Below are 19,192 nucleotides of genomic sequence, written 5' to 3'. Positions count from 1 at the left end.
AATCAAACATTTCTTCTGGTTTTTGCATCAGTTCTCCTCAGATGGAAACAGAGCATCCCATGTGCGACACCATGCAGGAGACGGAGTTGTGTTTACGCCGTCAATGGACACAGATATACAGATTATTCTGTCTACTAAACACACCTCAGTAGTAACTGTGCAAACTGTCGGAGCGGTGTTGTTGCTGCCTGTCGGAACATGCAGGAATTCTTTCTCCCTTCTCCTCCTTGTCTCATTCCTCTCCGAACCTCCCATTCTTTCTCCTCCTCGGTCTGCTCCAATCTCTTGGCCTTCTTCCTGGTGTGATGTGCTGAATCTTGTCAGACTAAATTCTTGCACTGAAGGACTGTTTTCTTGGAAAGATTTGGAGGGTCTTAGCTTCAGAGCTGTGCAGATCTAGTGTTCATTTTCTCGTGTTGGTAAAAGAGTCAATAAAGTTTCAATAAATCCTGGAGCAACCAAAAGGCCCCGAAGCTTTAATGTCTGCCTTTCACACACTGCTTTGCTTGGCTTTTCTCCAGTGGACATCCTGCATGAGACAGTTATAGTCTTTCAGGTCCAAACAGGGTCAGATTTAATTTTAAGCAGGTGAAAAATGTGATTTTTAACTGAGATTATGTAAAAGTGAGGGGGAATTTCTAGATTGTTTACAAGTTAGGTTCCAATAAATGGGTTGTTATGTAAAAATAATAGTAGTTTTTTATGTGTTAAAACTAATGATTCATTCAGATCAAATATCTGTCAAGTTTTTTTAAACATTTAGAAGAGACTCAAGACTTAAATTCAACTATGATTATTACGCTAAGACCAAGACATGAATTATTTGCATGCATAAATGTATTTCTGCTCCTGTTCTAAAATACAAGTTTGTATTTCAGAATAAAAGAGATAATTCAAGCAGTTACGTGATTAAAATTTAAAATTAAACAATTGAGTTCTACTTCAAGTTTTATTTGGGCTTTTCTTCTGCCCCCACCCCCCCACCCCAGCAGTCCTTATTTAATTTGAATAAATACATGTTCCTCAGCTAACCTATGAAAATGATTCCACTGATACAGAGCATTATAATATCATTTGGAATGGATAAAGAGTTTTTGTCTTGTCCTTTTAGGATACGCATTCCTCTAATCTAAAAAAAAACAAAAAAACAATTACTTATTGTTTTTGATACACATAAAATGTTTAGTTTTGAAACTGTTTCTTTCTAGAGGATGATAATCCACCTTAGTTTTGGGTCATATCTTGTAGTCAGCTAAAAAAAATTCTATGTTTTGAATTCAAATGGAATCAATCTTTATTATTTTGGCGCATTTCAGACATGGTAACACAACGTGTTGTACAGCAGAATAAATAAGGCCACAAACAACATCACAACAGGACCACAATGCGGGTCCTCAGCTAGAGGCCGACCCAGAGGGGAAGGACTGGAAATAATAATGATCATTAAAAAAGGAAAAACTGATAAAATCAAGGAACTATTGAATATTAATGCATTAAATTTAAGGAATATTAACATGAATTTTTAGTAATCCAGTGTACTTTTAACCAAAAAAAATGAGCTAAAAAGAATGAAAGAGATAGATCTTCAGCCTTTTCTTAAAAATATCTATGCTTTCTGGGCCCTCTGTTTATCAAGTCCCAGCAAGACTTCAATCTCTTTTTCTCATTGGTTCATTTCCAGGGATTTGGTTTGATGTTGGTGTTGATATTACAGCTAAAAATGTAGACCTTGGATTTCACCTGCTGCTGCTGTTCATTTAGGACTGATAACGTTGTTCAGATGGACGTTGGTGAGCCAAACCAACATTTACAGTCACTCTTCACCTCCGACTGTGCCGTGGGAATGTGTGTGAAAAAGACATGGACTAACAGAATGAGCCACGTCCGTAAATCATTAAGCTACATTTTGTAGCAGAAAGTGGCTTTTTCACAAGTAAAAATGTCAGATTTTTTAATAGAAACACAAGATTTGGATAAATCCATAAAACAAAATGTGTCTGATAGAATGCAGAAAAAGGAAACAAACTCTTTAACAAAAAAATTAGCTGTAAATATAAAAATGTGATTTTTGTTTTCTATGTGTCACAATTTGTATTTTTAACTGTTAGCAAATGTTATGAAAATATTGAAAAAAGAAAAAGAAGATTTTTCATGTTTTTACTGTTTAAACATGCACATCATTCATGTTTGCCATGATTTTCCATAACATGTTGGGAAATCCAAACCAGTTTTCTGCTTCTGTCTCTGCGCTCCTCATTCAGTCCTCCCATCCTGGAGACTTTTCTTAGACTTTAACCTGAAATATGAAAACTCATAAATGTGATGAAACAATAACTGGAGGAATTTTCATCTGCTGCCTTCGAGACTTTGAATCCTGAAGATTTTCTGTCAAAAGCTGAGACACCCTTGTTTCACACCGGCTGCTTTTCACTTAAGGATGCACTAAAGGATCATCATCCTGTGTTTTTGAACGGCTTGCACCTCCTCCGCCCTTCAGTGAACCCCCGCCTGAGGCTTTTAGAAATGGTCAAGTTTGTGGGAGTCTGCAAGGTTTTCATGCCACATGCAAATAACAAAAGTCAGTCCGTCTGCGTGAGGATGGCAGTCTCTGTTTCTCCGACCACACCCATCCGCTGACCCTCTCCTTCAGCCCACTTCTCCTTATTTGGTCACACAGGCAGCGCCGCCGTTGATTGGTGGAAGGAAGGAGCGGCACGCACCTGAGCCGGCCTGCTCCCACCAATACACACCCTCCTTCCAGCATCTTTGACCACCAGCAGGTACAGACCTGTTCTGACCGATGCCATCAGCAGGCTGACGTCTGAAAGATTGCTAGTCATTCAATTTACCACAAAAAAAGCTACTTGTTCCACTGACAAATGCTTAAAAGTGAGGATTTGCTGCTGACGGATCTTCCCCGAGGTCTGTGCGGAGACTCTGGAGCAGGAACAGGAAGCAGCTTATCAGCAGTTTCAGGAAGTTGTGAGCTATCAGAGCGAAATGTGCACTCGGCCCCCCCAGGCCTCACAGCTAATGGTAGTAGATTGTGTAGAAAGTGTCTGTTGTTAAGTTGCACAAACATGTTTTTACTCGTGGAGGGTGCTCCCCTCTCTCATTTGTGTCAAAGCATTTCTCCATCAGTTTACAGAGCTTCAGAAAAGGCTACACAGTCACTCCTGATTCACACACAGAAGTAAACAGACAAAACCAGGAGAAATTATGCGTCAAACTTTTATTAGATGGGGGGAGTACAGACACAGGTTTATTCGAGGCATCTGGAAGATTTTTGCATGTATGGATGTAAAAACTCAGTTTTCCTGCTGGTTCTTCGGGTCAGAAGACTCCACTGCAACCTCCAGTTCAGACAGAGCGGCTCTGGATGGCACAGAACAGAAAGACGGGATGTTAACGCACAAATAAACTAAATAAAGTGACTCAAGGGAACAAAGGGAGTGATATCTAAATAGATAAAGATGTTTTAGGTATATTTTTAAAAGGGGAAGGACTTGTAATGTGGACAGTAATCCTAAAATCTGTTTTCTGTCGCATTTTTTCAAATCAAATCAAATCAAACTTTATTTATAAAATAGCGCTTCTCATGCACTTTGTGCAGCTCGAAGCGCTTTAACACTAAAAACAGTAAACACACAACATTACAATAAAAACCCCAACCCACCCTTCACCCTTCCCACTCCCCTCCATTAAACCACATGACCCATGGCTCCCACGTACAATGAAATATGACTATGTAACTGTAAAAGAATAAATAAATAAATAAATAAATAAATAAATAAATAAATAAATAAATAAACAAACAAGTATGGTATATTGGTATATTTCAAATATCAGTCCACCAAACGGACAACTTTGGAGGAAATACTGAAGTCACTTTTAAGTTTATGCAAGTAATTGATAAAACAAATGAGTGAAAAAAGACTAGTTTTGTTGGAAGCAATATTTATATTTACAGATTTTAGTTAAATTTTAACTTTATGCAAAAGAGAGAAAATAATCTAATTTAAACACGAACATCCAAAATCCAACAAATCCTTAATACTAGCCAATTCTTAAAAATATACCGATATATTTTAGCTTTGAAGGAACCATTACTTTAATACGAGGACATCCCAAAGTGTTCGGAAGTAAAGAAATAAAAGTCTTCTGCAGTGTTTACTAATCTAAGGGTGCCGTTTTGCAGCTCTGGGGATTCATTGGTCTAAATGTTTTTATGTGTTTCTTGTCTCCAAATCCAGGTCAGCTCAACGTCAATGCAGTGAATCAAAAGAAGTTGAAGAGAAAAGAAGAAAGCAAAGGACAATTGTGTCCAGTAAGTCCATTCGTTTCTGATAACGGACACACTGAAGGCCATTATGCCGCTTACGAAAGAAGTATGTATTCATTCCATTTGTAGTACTTTATTCTAGTTATTATTTGGGTTTAAATCCCTTATTCATACTCGTTTTTCATTATTGATATGTGGTGTGACGCGTCGTCGTGTTAACGGCCTCCAATGCTGCGGCAAAGGAAGGTGGTTTCCATTGCTGATCGTCGTGATAGGTTTAAAAAAAAAAAAAGCATCAGTTCAGAGAGAAAGTTCACCTCTTGGCTCTTGTTTTGGTCCAGATGATGAAGCAAACGTTTGTTACAAAGAAAACAAAGTCTACATAAATCAATTCCTCCTCCTCTGATTCTTTTCTCTCTTATGATCCATCGGAGTCTTTAAAATGATCAAATTAACCAAACAGGTTTAATTAAACTAAACTGTCGTTTCTACTGTCTAGATATGAAAACCTATGCCGTTTTATTTATTTGTTGAAATTTGTGAATAACTGGAACTGGCGCAGTGATATAGAACACTGGGCTATGTGACCGGAACTTCTTTTTTTTGTGGTTTATCACGTTTCAATCCACTCCCCTGTAGCCAATCAGAAGAGTATTTGGTCTGAGTAATTACCTGGACAATGGCACAAAGATGATAGACTTTTCTGATTTTGGGGGATGCCTTCTTTCGGGGGTTTCGGTACCGTGTTACCTCACTAGATGACGGTTCAGATTGTCAGTCAATCTCTGTGCCATGTGTCCTGCAGCTCTCTGAATAAAACTAAATCTTTGATCACAATCAGATCTTTGTTTTCATGTCAAAACAGTGGACTTCCTTTTCTTTAAAAGTTTGATTTTTAAGAGTTTAAACGGGAGAGAAAATGTGTTAAAATGTTCAGAAGTGTATAAATCTACTCTGCAGATTTCACCAATCCTAGGTTATTTATAAAAACGCAGTTCTGCGATAAAAAGACAAACCTCTGCGTAAAACTGCAGAGCTAAGCAGCTAAAGGCTGGATTTTTTTTGGAGCAAAAGTTGCACATTTTGTTTTGTCCAGGACAGATTTGATACAATGACCCCCCCCCCCCCCCCCCTTTTTCTTTAATACTTTTTGCGCAACAATGAAAAAATAATTGTCTTTTCTATTTAAGATTATTTCAATACAGGCGATAAATCAACAGTTTTCATGTGATTTCAGCTCCTGGATAAAGGTGGAGTTCCGCGCCTCCTCACCTCTGCTCCTCGGTCAGGTGGAAGTCTGCCAGCGCTCTGGAGGCCAGTCCTGATGTAGCGGGCAGGCAGAAGGCTGCAGACAGCTGCACCAGCTCCACTGCTCCCTGGGAATCCCCACGGCTATGGCAGGCGGACAGGAAGCTGTTCAACAGCTCCTCGCTGCAGAGCATCCAACAAACGAGGGGTGTCAATGAGCAAACCCCATCTGGAATATGAAAGCTCTGAGGTGTGCTGATCGAGGGATTCGGTTAGTGTGAGAAGACTTACGAAGGAACTCTGTTCTTGGCCTTAAAGACCAGCAGCACCTCCCTGCAGACAGAAAGACGACGTGAGACCGGTGGAGGCCCGGCAGAGACGGGCCAACAGGAGGTTTACTCACCAGGCCTCCTGGGTTTTGTTGGCCCGCAGGAGAAGAGTGGTGATGTGTGACAGGGCGGAGGCGCTCCACTCCGTACTGAGCCTCCCATCGCACACGCTCTTCACGTTCAGAGCGCACGCAGCAAAAGACTCCTGAACCTGCAGATGCAAACGCAGACAGAGCTGACGCATCACCTGGAACACAGGCGTCTACAAACAGAAAGGTCAGGTCGCCGTCATCTGACCTCTGGACTGTGCTCCTCTCTGGCCATCAGAGCGAGCAGCTCCTCCACCAGGTCAGGTTTGTTATCGTGACCCAAACTCTTTATGTCTGCAAAACAAAAGCTTTTTTTTCAAAACGGAAGCACTGAAAAACTGCTGAAGTCCATTTCAGAGATGAATCCACCTTTCCAAATAGTGGGCAGCATGTCCAGGCGGCTGTCGGTGTCCAGCGCCTGCAGCAGGTCCTTCATTCCCTGAGGGTTGGGGTAGTACCGCTGCAATCGCGACACAATCAAAAGGTGAGAAGAGCAGAAACCCGATGGTCCATCTCAGCTGTCGTGGGGGAGCACTGACCGACGGGATGATCTTTCTGTACCACTCCAGAACCACGTCGATGTGCTCCATCATACACAACAGGTTGAAGAAGCGGCCGCTGCAGAGGAAGGCGTTGGAAGAAACAGAGATTTGGAGTTGATTTACAGATGTTTTTGTTTCACAGAAAACCTCAGGAGGCCTTGGCTGAAGAACTTTGACGTACTAGTAAATACTTTGCTGGTAGGAGTCTCCAAGAAGCCTCCAGTTGTCTCCAACTTCTAATAGATTCTGGACTTTATATCCCAGCTCCAGATCTTTGCCGTCTAAACACTGAAGCAAAAAAGTGCCATCAGCAACTCAAGTGGATTATTCTGACGCAAAAATACAAAGCTGTCTGCTTACTATTCTCATGGCGCTGGAGAAGAACAGAACTGGAGAAGAAGAGCAAAAGCAGACTCAGGAAAAAGTAAGGAAACGGAAATGATTTTTGCCTTTATGCTTAAAAGAAATACTACTAAAAAAAGGCGAGGCACCATCATCAGGATCCTGGCAGGTGAGGCGGGTTCCTTCCAGCTCGGTCAGCACTTCCAGGAGGATTTCGGTGTTGCTCGGACCAGATGAAGCTGGAGACGGAATCAAATTAGTCTTTGTTCCCACACGTTAGGGGGGTTTACAGCAGCGGTCCCCAATGTTTTTCAGACCACAGAACGGTTTAACATTTCGCCCGGTACGAGGTGCAGCGAGGAATTTATTTCACTTTCTGGTGTCTGGAAAAACAAATATTTTCAATTAAAATGCTCCTACATAGAATGTGGTTTTCAAAAACTTTCTGTAGGTATTTTACAGACAATGAAGATTTTTATGAAACGAAGGTGTTGATTTGTAGATAATGTTTCTGGCAACAATACTGTTTTTTTCTTATGGAATGCCATTTTAGCCATGAGAACTCAATCCAGGCTCCTTCAGGGCAAAGAGAATCAACCTAGTTTGTTTTTCATGAAATCATTGACGAGTATTTTCTGTGCTACAGTTTCTTCACAGGTGCCCGCCCGCCCGCCTTGTATAGCTTTGCTGTAAGAAAAAGTCTTAAATGTCCTCTTGACACGTTTCCATAACTTTATTTTTTTTTAATTTTCATTTTTTGTAAAATATCTGCAGCCGGTTTAAAATGTCTTTGTGCTCTAGATTTTGTGTAGGATCCCAACAAAATGTGGTTTAGTGGAAGCCAACAATCGAACTCAAGCATCGCCCAACTTTTAAGGTGTGAAGGATAAAAACTACAAACTAAAAACTGGTGTTTTCTCTCTCTTTTTTCACTCAAGTCTTTGGTTTCCTTCATTTTCTTTCCAATTTTGCGTTCGGAGCAGCCGATTTAAGAAGGTAGCGGATGTATTTAGGACACGTAAACGAGGCAAATGAGTTGCGTCAAGAGTGATGTGGTAGACAGAAAAAATAAAACTTCCTTCAGAACCTGATAATAAACAAAATATTGTAAGTTACTGTAGATTTTTTATATTTTTGTCAGCAGCGCAGCACCAAGTAACCCACAGAGGCGAACCGGTCCGCCACCTGGGGGGGGGGTTGGGGACCGCCGTTTTAAAATGTTACCTGATTTGTAAAAGGCCGCCAGGATGTGGTCATAGGTGGCCAAGCTGGGAGCTAAACAGAGATAAACAAGAATTCAGTTCAAGTGTGGAACAAAGGAGCTGAGTTTTCAGATTTGAAATTCAATTCTATAAATTGCTTTGAAGAGTTTTAACACAATATGTGCTTTTACACTCAAAAGTAGGATAATTTTTAATATTAAAAATTGTTTAGAAACAAACAAAAGTGTCATTTTCTGCCACAAAAACACAACAGATTCTGTAAATGACTGTCCTTACAGATGCCCACGGCCTTCATCTCGTTCAGCGTGGACAGAGCTTTGGTTTTTGCCACGTAGCCGCAGCGCCGCAGAGCTTTCAGGACGCTGTTGAAGGTCAGCAGGTCGGGATGAACTTTCTGCTGACTCATCTGGTTCAGCAGCTCCTGCAACAGCAAAGGAGGCGACAGGATAAACAAGAGTGTGACCACCGCCACACTCCTTAATGTGTCCCACTTTAATGATTTAGATCAAATTACATCCTTTATCCTTATCTGGAGCAGTAAAACAGATGAACATCGAAAGAACAGCTTTGGTTTGGAGAGGGTGTGCAGGCTCTTACGCTGATGAGCTCCCACTTTTCATTGTATTTTTCTCTGAGTTCTGGGGCAGCGAGGATGAGAGCGTTAAAGAGATGGACGTCACCTGCAGAGAGACAGAAGTTGAGGACCGACAACAAAATCCTGTGCTGCAGTTCCACCATTTTGAAGCTTCAAGAGGTTTAAAAGCAAGCAGGTTCTTATTTTTAGCAGAAAAATCGAAGCGTGAACATCCTGAGTGACACAAAAGGAGACGTTTCTGTCTCCATAGCTCCTCCTGCCATAGTATGTGGACTTGAAATGTATCTGAGTGCCTTTTCTGTCTACTTTATACACAAATCAATCGATTGTTGAACAAAACATTCTCCAGCACCATCTACTGGAATTAGAAAGTATTACAAGTGATTACTAAGAAAAATGTTGATTTTTTTCAAAATCAAAGAGTTCGTGGAACAGTAAAGGTTAATATGATTAAAATCAAATTAAATTACTAAAATTTGTTTTTACTTTGGAGGATGATCAGGAGATATGACTGTAAAGATCTACAGTCCTTAAAAAGGAAACGTGTGTTGAGGTAAAAGTTTGGAATTCTTAACAAAAAGATAAATACACTTTTATTGAAGAAAATATTTATAAAAAAAAGATACTTGAGGACTACGTGGTGTGTAGTTAGTGCTCTTAAGCAGTAAAGGCCTTCTAAAATTGTCTCTTTTTCCCTTTAAAATTCTACTCCGATCATTTGTTAATCTATTTTTTTAAAGCATTCCAAATGGTCGTTTAATTCTGATTATGCCATTGTCCTAGTTTCTGCAGAGTGGCAGAAATTCACCTCCGAGTTGTGGGTGGGACAGTTAACACTGAGCAACCCCGCACCCCCTTCCCCTCCCCGTCACTGAAAGCTCTAAGCAGGGAACTTGTGGCCCGTCCGGCGTATTCTCTACTTTTTTTTTTTTTTTTCAAACAGCAAAATAAACAAAAGAAATCCTCATAAATGCAATTTTAAGTCAAATTTTCTTTACATATGTCCTCAATCATCTAAAAACCACCACAAGAACATATTACAAAAAGACCAAAAACATAATTTATAAATAATTTTGGGTGAAGGTCTTTGCTTTTGTATTTTTATGTGGAAATTTTTTTTTATAATCTAAAGCACTTTTTTTTTACCAATGTATGAAAAGTGCTTTATAAATAAAGTTTGACTTGATTTATTTTTCAGCAATAAACACTCATTTTTGCTAAATCAAATCCATTTTTTCACCTCACCTGTCAGTCTGTCGTTGAGCAGATCTGTATACAAACTGAAAGCTTTTGCATAAGCTCCATGCTGTGGATAAACAAACAAAAAAACAGTTTACTGCAAAAACAGGCAGGGTTTTTGACGCTAGAGTCAAGCGGCGTCACGTGTTCATACCTTCACCATGCCTCTGATCAAAGCCGAGTAGCAGCGCGAGTCTCTTTCTGGCAGTAGGTTGAAGATTCTCTCAGCGTTGTTGTTTTCTTTCCAGGGGGTCTTGGGGATATCTCGTCTTGTCCTGCCTCTCCTTCCTTTCGTCTCCTCTCCTGCCTCCTCCTTTACAGAAAAGCCCCCTCACTCCATTTTATGTCACTATGATGCAGAACCAGGACGTCTAGATGGATTGTGACTCACCGCTTCCTCCGCCTGCGGCCCCCCCTCCTGCACGGGGTTCCTGTCGCAGTACAGACAGATTAGGTCCAGCAGATCGTGAGTGGTTTCCATGGAAACGGCTGTGCCTGCAGGGAGGAAGAGCAGGAAGTGGTGGTTGTAGAGGCACAGCGGGATGATGCGATTGAAAGGAGGATGTTCAGCGTGGGGCCTCACCCGCTTGCAGGAGTTGATCGTACATGTCGACGGCAGCCGTCACTTTCCTCAGGCTGATGCGCTCCCTCAGGGCCTCCTCGCTCACCTCCTCCAGACGCAGCGACACGCTCTCTGGCATCAGGCACTGTAACACAAGTCCGCAGACAGTCAGGAAGAGCATTTTGGTGACGATCTGCTTTGAGCGTGCTCCTCCTACAGGGATGTGGGGTTCAGCGAAGTCTTTGGTGAAGAACTTTGGATTGCTGTCGACAAAGAACTTCGCTGCAGAGCGACCAGACTCCTGGGAGAGAGAGAACAGCTTCTGCAGAGAGAAAAGAAGACAAGTCTGAGGAGGAGGTCAAAGCAGACCTCTGTGATCCCCTTCACTTCAGTCTGACCTATGAAGCCTAACATAAGAATACGCATCTTCATTTGCAACATTTGACTTCTTTTTATTTAAAGACCCCCTCAGATGAAAGCCCTGTTTGTGGTTTAACATGATCATGTGGCATTATACTGATGATGGAGGACATTTATAAAGACAATTCAGCTTAAAATGGCATTTCTGAGGATTTCTTTATTCAGATAGTTGCAAATCAAGAGCAGAAAAAATATACCATGAAAGAGAATATCTGTGATCCAGAAAATATGCTGGGTGCACCACTACCTCCCTGCTCTGAGCTCTGGTGAGAGAAAAGGGGGGCGGGGTTGCTCCGCACCAACAGTTTAAGTGACTCAGGGGCGAATTTCCAATGAACTCCTGCTGCTCTGCAGAAACTATGTCCTAAAACCACACAGGTTTTTATTTTTATTTTGGCTAAAACAACATAATCATAACTAAAAGACCCCTGAGAATGCTTTGAAAATAGACCCGATGAATGCGAAATTCTCTGGAAATAAACGATTTAATCTATTTTAGGAGCAAAAATCACAGAGATTTTCCTATTTGTTGGCAGAAGTGAAAAAAAAACACCAAGAACAAACGAGAAATGTTCACTTTTGGGCAAAATCCATTCATCAATTTCAGTTTGAAAGAAAAATCCAAACTAGCATTGATATATCGCAAAAAACATTTTTATTACAACTTTAAATGTTATTTTTCTGTCCAGTAAAATCTTATAATTAACTATGCACTATAACAAATTTAAATGAACTACATTTGTTATACTTGTAAGCATGTAGTTGTTTAAAAATGTAGCATTGTTGTGCTGAAGTAGATTTATTTTTAAATTACCCTTGTGTGAGGAAAACCTGATAAAATAGTCCTAATTTTAAATATTTGAATGTAATAAGAAAGTGGCGACACTAAATGTGTTCAAAACACTAAACCTGTTATTTGAAAAAACAAAAAAGTTTTGCAAGGGTGACACATCCATAAATGTGGCAAATACGGTCAGCGGTCCAGTAAACCAACTCTGAAAGTCCAAACTGTGTGTTGATGTTTTTTTCTTTTCTCTTCTTGAAAGTCTCAATAAAAAACTCACGTTGTAGAAATCAAATTAATTAAATTTAACTCCAGAGAAAGTTGAAAGTCATTGTTTGAACATACAAACTCAGAGGATGTCCTGGGAGAAAGGTAGGGATCATCCTGGAACTGGTATGGATAGGCTGTAGGATCCTGGAGAGGGGAGAAGCAATAGACTAAATAACAACTTCATGAAGAAGAAGACAAAAAAACAAACACAAAATAAAAACTAAAGAGGAACATCTCACCCTGTCCACAGTTGATGCCAGGGCCTCCAGAACCGCAATTTTGTTCCTGTTTTTCCAGGTATAAACATTGATAAACTGTTTAAAGATCCACACTCACTCCTAGATTTGGAAACCACATCAATCTGAACAAAAATACATTTTTAAAACATGTCCGAACAGAGAAACGCCAAACTTCACCTACCATGTTTTCTTCCTTGGGATGACAATCGACTCTGATGCATCTGGAAAACAGTAAAGTTAACAATGCTGGTTTAAATATCTGCTGTAAGTCTCTGCACCCCAGCTGGGTTCATAATGCTGGACATTTATTGCACTGATTTCAGCTCCTGAAATTTGACTTCAGAAAGGTTTTTGATAACGGATATAAAGCAAAGTGATGGGATAAATTTGTTATTTAAAAAAAAGATTAATCTAAAGAATTTGTGAATAGAAGTTTATAATGTTGGTACCAAAAGTCATTCATACCCAATGCAATAACCCTGTACAACAACACACAATGCAAAAGATAACCTTTGCACATTTTTTTTTATTATCTTTTTATTTAGTTTTTTTCTATTTTGCACATTCCTTTTGCACATCTTTTTACCTGCACTGTTCTGAAAATAGCTTTTTAAATTATAATACCTTGATGTTTGCATATATGCTACATTTTCTTGTTCTTGCTTTTTATTTAATTCTAAGTCTTTTTTCCCTCTGCTGTCAGTTGCTATGGTGACAAACAAATTTCCCACGTGTGGGATCAATAAAGTATTTCTGATTCTGATTTTAATTCACAGCAGTTAATCTCTGTGACTCTGGTTACAATACAAACACAAAGGATTGGGCTTTAAAACTGCACAAAGGGTGTTTAAACAAATAAAAACACATTTAAATACACTTCGAACTGTAATTTTCATTTATTGGGTTGTTTCCAAAAAGTATATAGTAAATTCCAGGAATGATGCAGGAAAAACCTCTTTACTGCATTAAAGTGTTATGACGTTATTCCTGCTGGAACAGAATAAATATTATCAAAGTCCTCTTGGTTTGTGATTGAAGTTTCAAAAGTCAAGTTCTTTTCTTACCCTTTTTAACTTCTGGAGCTTGTTGCTGCAGCGCAGAGGTCCATCCAAAACTCCTGATAAGAGACAAAAATACAAAATAAGTTTCAGCAAACATGTGATCCCTAAAACATCTCTGACGTCACAAAATATTGCAAAATATAAAAGCAAAGCTGTTTTCTTAAAATAAAAAAGAAAACATTTCCGGGACACAAATGAAATGTTGACTTACGCAAATGCTTAAAATATTTACGTAATTCTCATTTCCACATTTTACTCATGCAGATACATTCCTGTCAGCTGCTCCTGACAGAAATACGTTTAAGTAAGCATCATGATTATTTAAAAAAAAACAGAAAATATTCATATGTTCACTCCTCGTACCTGTTTGACCATAAACCTTCAAGGTTAACCCGAAGAAACCGTCCGTTTCTCTGGATGTAATGTCCTACGTGCCTACCGGACGCCGCCATATTGCCACAAACGGAAGAAGAACCAAACCATCGGATAAAAAAAATAGGGGTGGTGGTGAGACATTAAATATTTTTATTCCAGATTAAAAATAAAATATTTTTTTTATTTTTTGTTATATATGCATATACGGTTATGTATATACCAACGGAATATATAATATCTCAAAATGCAGCAATCAAAACAACCCAAATGAGCACAATTTGGTCCCCCCCTCTGATCTGACGGGTTGGTCTTTACGATCCCACGTGTAGGTCAGGAGGGATCCACAGAGGAACATGCTTCCACCATCATGCCTCGTGGTTTGTGTTTTTAAACGCGCATAAAGTTTACAAGTAGCTTTTACAGTTTCCAAAATGATGTTTGGAAAGGACGTGCCATGGCGGCGTTTAAGCGGCATTTCGTTTGGAATGTACTCCGCCGAAGAAATAAGGTGAGACTAAACTTGCTAGCTTTGTTTTAGCTAATGCTAACTAACCCTAACCCAGTTTGTAAAAAAATAAAAAGGATACTCCTAAAATATTCATAGAGAATGAATGAAAGGATTTATGTGATGTTGTGGAAGAAGCTTATATTGTGTGTTGTTTATTTTTGTAGAAAGTTGAGCGTGAAGACAATCACAAACCCCAAGTTTCTTGATGCAGTTGGAAATGTGGCCCCCAACAGTCTGTATGATCTGGCTCTGGGGCCAGCAGACTTGAAAGAGGTACATAACTGCATTTAACGTCATAAATCCAGTATTCTGGATTGTTTGTTTACCTTTTTGTGTTCCAAACACAGTAATAATTGTGTTTTCTTCTTGTACTTTTATTTTGACATATCCGACTTTACGTGTTTTTACCTAGGTGTGTTCAACCTGCTGTCAGGATTTCAATAACTGCCCTGGACACTTTGGGCACATAGAATTGCCTCTACCTGTATACAACCCACTGTTTTTTGATGTAAGTCCATGATAAAACACAGACAGTACATGTTCCTTGTGTTTTGGATATATTTACTTATTGACCCTTTTACGCTTTTTAGAAACTGTACCTGCTGATCCGCGGTTCCTGCCTGTCCTGTCACATGCTAACCTGTCCTCGGGCTGCCATCCACCTGCTGCTGAACCAGCTGAAGTTAGTGGACCATGGAGCAATCCGGGAGGTCTACCAGATCGAACACGTTCTCAATCAAGTGGGCCCACTCTGCAGCAAAAGCCACATTTTAGGCACAATTGGAAATTGAGCCATTATCTAAATTCTGGTTACTCCTGTTTATCTGTGTGCTAGCACCTGGAGGAGAATCCCAAAGCTACAGGAGATGAAATTGAGGAGCTGCTGCGCCACTATACGAATGAAACTATTGAAACGAGCGTCAACATTTCTGAAAACTTCAAACCTGTGAGTTCAGGCTTACAGAAACAAAAACATACACATCTGGGGGTCCCTCTAATGAAGGAAAAATGCTTTTCTGTGCTCGTGTCAGACTAAACATGTGGTGGAAAAGAAGGCTTGTCTGATAAATGACTTCTGGAAGATTCACATGAAAACCAGGAAGTGTCCTTACTGTAGGTGAGCTCACAACCTCTTAATTACTTTTTATCCGGACATTTTCACAACATCTTTTATACCAAACCTTGCTGTAAACCTTCCATCTGATTGTGCTTAAAGGAGCGGCAGGACTCTTGTGCGGCGTGAACACAACAGTAAGCTGATCATCACAGCTCCATCAGGCGCACAGACCAATGAAAACACTAATGGTGAGTTTGTTTTACAGAAATGTGCATAAATGAGCAAACAGGCAAAGGAAATTGGCTCTTTTTAAAGACTCACTCTGGTGAAAATTGTATTTTTGGGTGATTTTAAGATGTTCTTGTGTCTTTTTTCAGATAATTTAGGACAAACATTAAGTAAATTAAACTTAAAATTACATTCCTGAGTTTTTCTTTAGTCAAACTGTTTTGAATCAGGACCAGATCATAAAAATACAGTTTGAAAAAGCAAATATTGTTGATGCATAAAATATGCTAAGTGGTCCCTTCTGAAGCGGTTGCGCTGCACCACAATATAAAGTGAAATTCTAATAACCTACTGCTGCTCTGCAGAAACTATGTCCTAGAAAACGACACACATTTTTGGATTCTGGCTTACACCGGCGTAATTATAATTAAGAGACCACCGGAAACGCTTTTACAATAATTGGATTGGAGTGGGACTTTAAACCAGCTACTTAAATGTTTGCTAACACAAACATATATTTTTGATTGTCTCTGCGTATTTATCAATTTAAAAATGTAATTATTTTTAAGGTGGTGGATTTAAAAATAAAGCTTCTTTCTGTCTTCTCACAGAGAATGTCATGGCTGGAAGGAGAGTCTACCTGACAGCCAGCACAGCCAAAGACCATATTATAAAAATCTGGGAGAAAGAAGGTGGGTTGTTATTGAAGGAGGAGAGTCGGATTCCTCACCTTATCAAAGCAAGTTTAGTCCTAATAGCAGAAAAGAAAGTGGAGTAAAATAGTGTACATTCCATTTTTTTAGGACCATAAAATAATTTCCACTTTGACTTTTTAGTGGGGTTTGTTGTTAAAACATTTTATTTTGAAAAAATATTTTAGGATTAGCAGAAAAAGACAAAATGATCGATTATTTGTCTTAGGGATTAAAGGTCAGCATCAAAAGTGACAACTATTTCTTTGCGGGTGTTTAGGTTTCTTCCTCAGCTGCCTCTTCCCTGGGCTGGAAGAGACCGCCAGTCCTGCAGACGGACAGGGGGGCTTTTATCCGGACCTATTCTTCACGGAGCTGCTGGTGGTCCCACCATGCAGGTATATACAATGATTGGTTTAATCCGGTATGGTACACCCCCAAACCGTCAGTCTGATCTGCATTTTCTGCCCTCTCTGTCAAGGTTTCGGCCCATCAACAGACTCGGTGACCAGATGTTTACAAATGGTCAGACTGTCAACATGCAGGCTGTGATGAAGGACTGTGAAATCATCCGAAAACTCCTGGCTCTCATGGCGGGAGAGAAAAACGCGGAAGGGGAAGAGGTGAGATGAAGGAAACTCGTATTACCTTTAGAGAATTAAGTTAATCTCATAATGAGGTATCTGTAACTTTTCTTTTTATTTCTCAGAGCTTTTTTCTGCTCTGATTTAAAGTGATTGCTGTTGTCCTGATTACTTGTGAGACTTTTTCTGAAATTCCGCTTCATCAAATCTTCCAGGCTCCCGATCAGATGGATCCGACGTTCCTGTCGGGAATCACCGGGTTGACATTAACAGATAAACTCTACAACATGTGGATCCGCCTTCAGAGCCACGTTAACATCGTTTTTGACAGCGACATGGACAAACTGATGACGGAGAAATACCCCGGAGTCAGACAGGTATGAATTCGATTTCAGGTTTTTAAGACCTGGTCAACTCTTTTATTACAACGTTCGATTTCCTGAGGGCCGTGTCAAACAGCCACCTTCGGTCTTTTGTGATTCATGCGTGACATACGGAATTAACAGGTGTTTCTCGCGCTCATCATTCGTTTAAGTGCACAAATGTCTGTCAAGGGTTTTGTGCCAACACCAAATTAGTACATCAATCTTATGCAACTGTGTGTGATTTTTGCCAGATGCATATGCAAATTTGTGGCTTTCATTTGATCTTTTGGTGGTACAATTGTGACATCTAGTGGTGAAGAAAATGTACTACAGATACAAAAGTATTGTCCCTGCGCTTTTACCGTAGATTCTGGATAATTTTTAAGAACAGATTTTTATGATATACTGATAAAAAAAGAATTTTTTTTTAGGATCAAGTGAAGATTTTATTAAAAATAATATAATTAAACAAATATTTAGTTGTAAATGCATTATAAAATCCACTTCTCACTCCTTACTTTACACAGTTTTGGTTGCATATTTGTGCCAAATGTTCCCTGATGCAGCCGTATTACTTTATAAAATCATCCTCTAGTGATTTTATTCATCTCTTCAATTGTTTCATTTTAAAATATGCAGGTTGCAAATAAAACTCAAACCTTTGCATGAGGTTCTTTTTTTATCTAAATTTTTTGAACAAAGCCTGCTCTAGAACTATAGTTTAAAAAAGTTTAACTCCGTTATTAAAGTTTATATTGTATTATTGGCATGGAGCAGCTTTTATTGTGCATTTCCAACCTTTTTTTTTGTCTTTAGTTTGATGTTTAATGTTCTAAAGTCATTTTTAAAAAAAAGCTACCGTTCATAATTCACATGGATGTGGAAAGACGAGAGGAAAAAACTTCAATTTGTTCCATGTTTTTAACTGGTTGATGGCACAAAATAAAACCACTACTCATCAAAGCAAGTTTTCCTCTCCTTTCAGATTCTGGAGAAAAAGGAGGGCTTGTTCCGGAAGCACATGATGGGCAAACGCGTGGACTACGCCGCCCGGTCCGTCATCTGTCCTGACATGTACATAGAAACCAACGAGATTGGAATACCAATGGTACCTTTAATCCAAGAAGAAAGTACTCAAAATGGGGGCGGGGCCTTAACGGATTCCGTTTTTATAAACTTCCTGCAGGTTTTTGCCACCAAGCTGACCTACCCTCAGCCCGTCACCCCGTGGAACGTGAAGGAGCTCCGTCAGGCCGTCCTCAATGGGCCCAACGTCCATCCTGGAGCTTCCATGGTGATAAATGAGGATGGCAGGAAAACCATTTTATCGCCCACCAACTTCACGCAAAGGGAGGCGGTTGCTAAGCAGCTGCTGACGCCCTCTCTGGGTCCTCACAAGATGTCCATGAAAATCGTAAGCGGTACTCAGTGATACGAAGCATCTGTTTAAACGCTTTTTTAAAACTCTAATTTTTTGTGTGTCTCAGGTGAATCGCCACATAAAGAATGGTGATGTTTTGCTGCTCAACAGACAGCCGACTTTGCACAGACCGTCCATACAAGCTCACTGTGCGCGCATCTTACCAGGAGAAAAGGTTCACATCATTTCTCATTTTCACATTTCAAGGCTGAAGTCGGCGTCCATTTTTTTTAATGCAGCTGATTTAAACTTTCTGTACGAGCGTTCATGTAAGAATCATTAAAATGTGACAGAGATTTTCTCTAACTGTCAAATTGGAAGTTAATAAATATCAGACGCAAGCTTCACCCTCGTCTAACTTTTAAGGTGCAACAAATATATTTTAAAAAGTTCACTTTTTCTAAATATATTAGTTAAAACATGAATCCACAGTTTGAACAACTTTATTGGCAGCATCCTTGTAGCTGAATATTATACATAATTATTATGGTGTGTGGGAACAGCTGACACAATAAATCTACATTTTCTGTTTTGTCTGTTAAATGCAGCTTTCTTCTTTTAACAGTTACTCCTGTTTTCAAATAGGTTTCCTTTTTGTTTCCTTCGCTAGTGAGCAGTCGGTGCAGGAGCTTCAACAAAGTAGTGGATGGATTTTTGACACGTTAGCGCCGTGTTAGTCGGGTGTGGTGGGAAGAATCCAGTCGCTTTAAAAAAAAAAAATAGATTATAAATCAAAAC

General features: G+C 39.6%; 2 protein-coding genes across 3 annotated transcripts in view; one reads left to right on the top strand and one right to left on the bottom strand.

Moving 5' to 3' along the window:
- Window positions 1–3,217: 3,217 nt before the first annotated feature.
- Window positions 3,218–13,745, bottom strand: ptcd3 (pentatricopeptide repeat domain 3). Of its 2 annotated transcripts, none has more exons than XM_004073549.5 (23): window positions 13,589–13,745; window positions 13,229–13,281; window positions 12,346–12,385; window positions 12,165–12,210; window positions 12,001–12,069; window positions 10,669–10,773; window positions 10,473–10,596; window positions 10,281–10,384; window positions 10,044–10,202; window positions 9,896–9,956; window positions 8,653–8,735; window positions 8,332–8,476; window positions 8,057–8,107; window positions 6,982–7,071; window positions 6,851–6,879; window positions 6,672–6,778; window positions 6,488–6,566; window positions 6,318–6,408; window positions 6,157–6,242; window positions 5,934–6,070; window positions 5,822–5,863; window positions 5,555–5,713; window positions 3,218–3,375 (listed from the first exon to the last, which is right to left on the bottom strand). In XM_004073549.5, exons 1-23 carry the CDS (start codon window positions 13,675–13,677, stop codon window positions 3,309–3,311), a joined length of 2,016 nt encoding a protein of 671 aa, XP_004073597.1. In that variant the 5' UTR covers window positions 13,678–13,745; the 3' UTR covers window positions 3,218–3,308. The 2 variants fall into 2 exon arrangements, with proteins under 2 accessions (XP_004073597.1, XP_020562400.1); XM_020706741.3 differs by having other exon boundaries at window positions 10,044–10,199.
- The window catches only part of polr1a (RNA polymerase I subunit A), a 22,755-nt gene continuing 17,269 nt past the window's right edge, over window positions 13,707–19,192 (top strand). Inside the window, exons 1-14 of the mRNA XM_011480453.4 lie at window positions 13,707–14,108; window positions 14,273–14,381; window positions 14,521–14,616; window positions 14,699–14,848; window positions 14,944–15,054; window positions 15,140–15,225; window positions 15,325–15,413; window positions 16,005–16,085; window positions 16,366–16,483; window positions 16,567–16,708; window positions 16,885–17,046; window positions 18,020–18,142; window positions 18,221–18,448; window positions 18,522–18,629. Of these exons, the coding sequence (XP_011478755.1) occupies window positions 14,032–14,108; window positions 14,273–14,381; window positions 14,521–14,616; window positions 14,699–14,848; window positions 14,944–15,054; window positions 15,140–15,225; window positions 15,325–15,413; window positions 16,005–16,085; window positions 16,366–16,483; window positions 16,567–16,708; window positions 16,885–17,046; window positions 18,020–18,142; window positions 18,221–18,448; window positions 18,522–18,629 (1,680 nt within the window). The 5' untranslated portion in view covers window positions 13,707–14,031. The remainder of the gene's footprint in view (window positions 14,109–14,272; window positions 14,382–14,520; window positions 14,617–14,698; window positions 14,849–14,943; window positions 15,055–15,139; window positions 15,226–15,324; window positions 15,414–16,004; window positions 16,086–16,365; window positions 16,484–16,566; window positions 16,709–16,884; window positions 17,047–18,019; window positions 18,143–18,220; window positions 18,449–18,521; window positions 18,630–19,192) is intronic.

The sequence above is a fragment of the Oryzias latipes genome, chromosome 10 (genome assembly GCF_053564925.1).
Source record: "Oryzias latipes strain Hd-rR chromosome 10, Olatipes_Hd-rR_3.1".
Lineage (NCBI taxonomy): Eukaryota > Metazoa > Chordata > Actinopteri > Beloniformes > Adrianichthyidae > Oryzias > Oryzias latipes.
This window is presented reverse-complemented; position numbering and strand designations above follow the sequence as displayed.